Source organism: Macadamia integrifolia, chromosome 7 (assembly GCF_013358625.1).
Source record: "Macadamia integrifolia cultivar HAES 741 chromosome 7, SCU_Mint_v3, whole genome shotgun sequence".
In the NCBI taxonomy this organism is placed as follows: Eukaryota; Viridiplantae; Streptophyta; class Magnoliopsida; order Proteales; family Proteaceae; genus Macadamia; species Macadamia integrifolia.
The window spans coordinates 34,811,139-34,815,167 of record NC_056563.1 but is presented as its reverse complement, the minus strand read 5'-3'; the positions used below and the strand labels follow the sequence as shown (position 1 = coordinate 34,815,167).

General features: G+C 36.5%; 1 protein-coding gene across 1 annotated transcript; it reads left to right on the top strand.

Moving 5' to 3' along the window:
• Positions 1-400: 400 nt before the first annotated feature.
• On the top strand, positions 401-1,980 carry LOC122083852 (agamous-like MADS-box protein TM6). Its single transcript, XM_042651764.1, has 7 exons — positions 401-730; positions 802-868; positions 974-1,035; positions 1,127-1,226; positions 1,373-1,414; positions 1,520-1,564; positions 1,674-1,980. Exons 1-7 carry the CDS (start codon positions 543-545, stop codon positions 1,845-1,847), a joined length of 678 nt encoding a protein of 225 aa, XP_042507698.1. The 5' UTR covers positions 401-542; the 3' UTR covers positions 1,848-1,980.
• The last annotated feature ends 2,049 nt before the right edge of the window (positions 1,981-4,029 follow it).

Genomic DNA, 4,029 nt, shown 5'->3' with positions numbered 1-4,029 from the left:
AAAAAAAAAAAAAAAAAAAAAAAAAAAAAAAAAAAGGAAGAAGAAGATAAGAAACCGGACCGAAACCATAAACTTCATTAATGGTCTGGTTTTAGGTTGCTGCAATAACAAACAAAAAGATGGTTCAGCCGATTGACACTCTAAGCCCATATGAATAATGAACAAGAGAGAGAAAGAGTAAAATGTAAAGAGATGAGAGAGAGAGGGATTGATGTGGACCGATTCTTAAACGAGCGTAGACACCACACGTTGTCAGCGCCTGCAACTCTTTCACCAGCTTGGAAAACCTTCCATTTATGGAATGTAAAGCTTTTGGTCCCTACCTCCAAAAAAGGAATGCCTTCTGCTACTGCACCTCTTCTGTTTTTTGCTCTTTCATCCTTTCTCCTCTTTTGTTTCTCCTCCTCATTCATTTCCTCCATTTATTATTACCAGTCTCATTAGTACCCTTTCAACCCCAAATTGCTTTACTGGAAGAAGAAGAAGGAGAAGGAAAAAGTTGCAGAAGAGAGAGAGAGAGAGAGAGAGATCGACAGAGAGAGATGGGTCGAGGAAAGATCGAAATCAAGAGAATAGAAAATACTACCAACAGGCAAGTTACTTACTCGAAGCGACGAGGCGGTATCATGAAGAAAGCTCGAGAGCTCAGTGTTCTCTGTGACGCCGAAGTTTCTCTCGTCATGTTCTCCAGTACCGGCAAATTCCATGAATACGTCAGTCCAACCACAACGTATGCTTCTCCCCTTTTTTTCCCCTTCTTCCTCAGTTCTCTTTCCGTATTTGATCTTTTTCTCTTCTCAGAACGAAGAAGATATTTGATCGGTATCAGCAAACTTCAGGGGTCAATCTTTGGCAGCCGCATTACGAGGTTAAGATTATCGTCACTTGGTCTCGTTCTCTACAATCTCTCTGTAAGAATTTTACTCCTGTTCCTGTTCACATATTTCATTATTTTTTGTCCGATTTGGTTCAGAAAATGCAAGAAAGCTTGAACAAACTGAAGGAGACAAATAATAATCTCCGGAGAGAAATCAGGTAATTTCTTTCTGTCCTTTAAAAGAAACTGTTGCTTTTGGTTAATCTCTGCACATCCATGAAGCTAATTTGTTAGGGCATGTGTTGATAGGCAGAGGATGGGTGAAGATCTGGACGATCTGAGCATCGAGGAACTGCGCGGTCTTGAGCAAAATATGGACAAATCCTTGAAAGTTGTTCGTGATCAAAAGGTATATATGATTGAGGATTTGTAACTGTAGAAAACTTTCTTTTCGAACGATCTGCCCTACCATGTTCTTAACTAGATGATGATCTTTCTGTATTTGGTCAAGAAAACTAACAAGATCATCGATCTTCAAATTTTCATTGTTAACAGTATCACAAGATTCAGACTCAGACGGAAACTTACAGGAAAAAGGTTTTGTTAATCCAACATCTTACTCTTTAAATTTGTTCTTCTTGTTCCTCCATTTTTTAATTTTTCGGGACAAGTGATGGAACATGATTCTCTGGGTTTTTGCAGGTAAGGAACTCAGAGGAAACGCACAGGAATCTCCTGCACCAATTTGTAAGAACTAGGGCAGAAACTTACATTTTCTTTTTTCTTTTCTTTTTTTTTTTTTAAACTTTTTTGATTTATGGATCATATAAAGGGGGAATTTGTTATTTTGTTCAAGGACGGGAGAGATGATGATCCAAACTATGGTTTAGTGGACCATGAAGGCGACTATGAAACTGAGATTGGAATGGCAAACGGAGGCTCCCACTCATTTGCTTTCCGCCTGCAACCAATCCAACCCAATCTTCAAGATGGAGGAATTTATGGGTTCCATGATCTACGCCTTGCTTGAGTTGCAGTCTTCATCAGAGGTCACATTACCTTTCAGACTTTAATCTCTTATGTATTTGGGCTTTTAAAAAAAATAACTCATGAATCTAACTCTAGTATAATTATGGTTATAAAAACTCAACTATTTATGACTAGTAGTCATAGATCAAGGTATTCGGCCGATGGATATAAGTATTGGTATTGTATCGGCGATAATGATATGCATCTATATAAATATATAGGTATATATTGGTTGATATAGTAAAAAGTGATTTTTGGGGTCTAACAAAGTGAATTTTTGTGTTGGAATCGGCCCTTTGGACCGATATCGAGAACTTACAGAAACGCTATGTTGATTATTGAACACTTTTTTTACTGTTTCTGAAAACAGGAGACATCATATTCCGCGAGAGATACCAAACAGACTCTTAATGTTAGATACAGGTTTATACCTATTGATCGGTATCACTTTTGACCTATAATCCAATATGGTTCCCAATACGGATACCAGATACAGAAACCTATACCTAAAACAATGACTAGTGCATTACTTTTGGAAAATTTTGAAAGCCTTTCAGCCTTCCTTTATTCACTTTCTTGCTGAATGCTATTGCTGCATCTCACTCCAAAAAAAGGAAAGGGGTGATCTTTTTTTCTTCGAAGAAAGGGTCATTATATTGAGTTTCGATATTAATTTACCTCGTTGTGTCACATGAATTGATGACGTGATAATAATAATTGTGGGATGTCGGAGAGAATGAATTTAATTCTTGAGTTATTTCACAATCAAAATAATTTTAATTTCTTAACAAGACTATTTCATGGAATCAATCTAAAATTGAATTAAAATAATAATTAGCAATATTTGTTCTTGACAGGTTTTCTGATTTTCTCTCTAAAATTGACTTTTTAGTTGGTTTCTTTTTCATACCGAGCGATTAGTTAAAGCTTTATTTCAGTTTTTTTTTTTTTAAATAATAATTCGACCTTTTTACACTCTTTCAAAGTAAAGTATATATATGGAAAAAAATCGTCTACAATTTCGATCTCGTACAATTCCGTGCAATACCACTTTCAGGCGGTGACACGTGTATTGATACCAATACAATGGTCCAGATCTGATTTAAATGTCTCTTCACTAATTTAATGTTTTATTAGTTGTACCAGATCTGGACCATTGTATTGGTATCAATACACGTGTCACCGCCTGAAGGTGGTATTGCACGGAATTGTACGAGATCAGAATTGTAGACGATTTTTTTCCATATATATTTATATATATATATATCTTACCTCCTGTCACTCTCTCAACGTAGAGTTCCGCATTGAATGGCTTCTTTCACATTTTTTTTTTTAATGGAAACATCCATACTAACAGTCATCCTTGCTCAACAATAAAATGGAATAAAGGACCCTACCAGGCAGGGATCCCTCTGAAATAAGGTTCTGTTATTTTGGGTCGGTCTCAGATTGGTCAAGGTCGTGTTACCGATTTAGATCAGCCTGGATTCAACCATTTCGAACAAATTTACCTCTGCCTTTCAATAGAAATCATTTTATTATCATTTTATCTTTATGATTTGTAGTAGACCGGTATCAGATTGATCAGAATTGGAGACAAGGCGATCGGATTTGATTAATATTAACCAATCCAATCCATTTTTTAAGAACCGTGCTATGAAATGATCACCTGCCCTTCTTTTTGGAGGTCCATGTTCATCCTCCCATTGGCTCTTGCACTGGTATAGGGACCATGGAGCCTAGTAGTAAACCCTTTCGCCTACAAAATATATATTTTTTGAGATGTAGTTCTCTATGAGGGAGCGTGGCCTACGCCAACATTCCCTGTGTTTATCTCTCAGTCTCTCTTCACCCCAAAATAAGAGGTAGAGATGTCTTCTACATGTGGAGGAGAGAGATAGACACATTGAAGTATTGGCATAGGCCACACTCTCCGGCATATTTCTTTTTCTACTTTAGTACTAGTACACTTTATTTAGTGGGTAGAGGTACACAATTCAAAGTATAAATATTGAGTAATACATATATATAACAACAACAACCACAACCTTATCCCAACTAAATGGGGTCAGTTACAAGGATTCGAAATGGTCTAGAATTGTAGTAGATAGATGAAAAAAAAATGGTAAAAATGAAGTAAATTAAAGAAAAAGTTGGTGAGCAATGAATTTGGTATGAGCCGT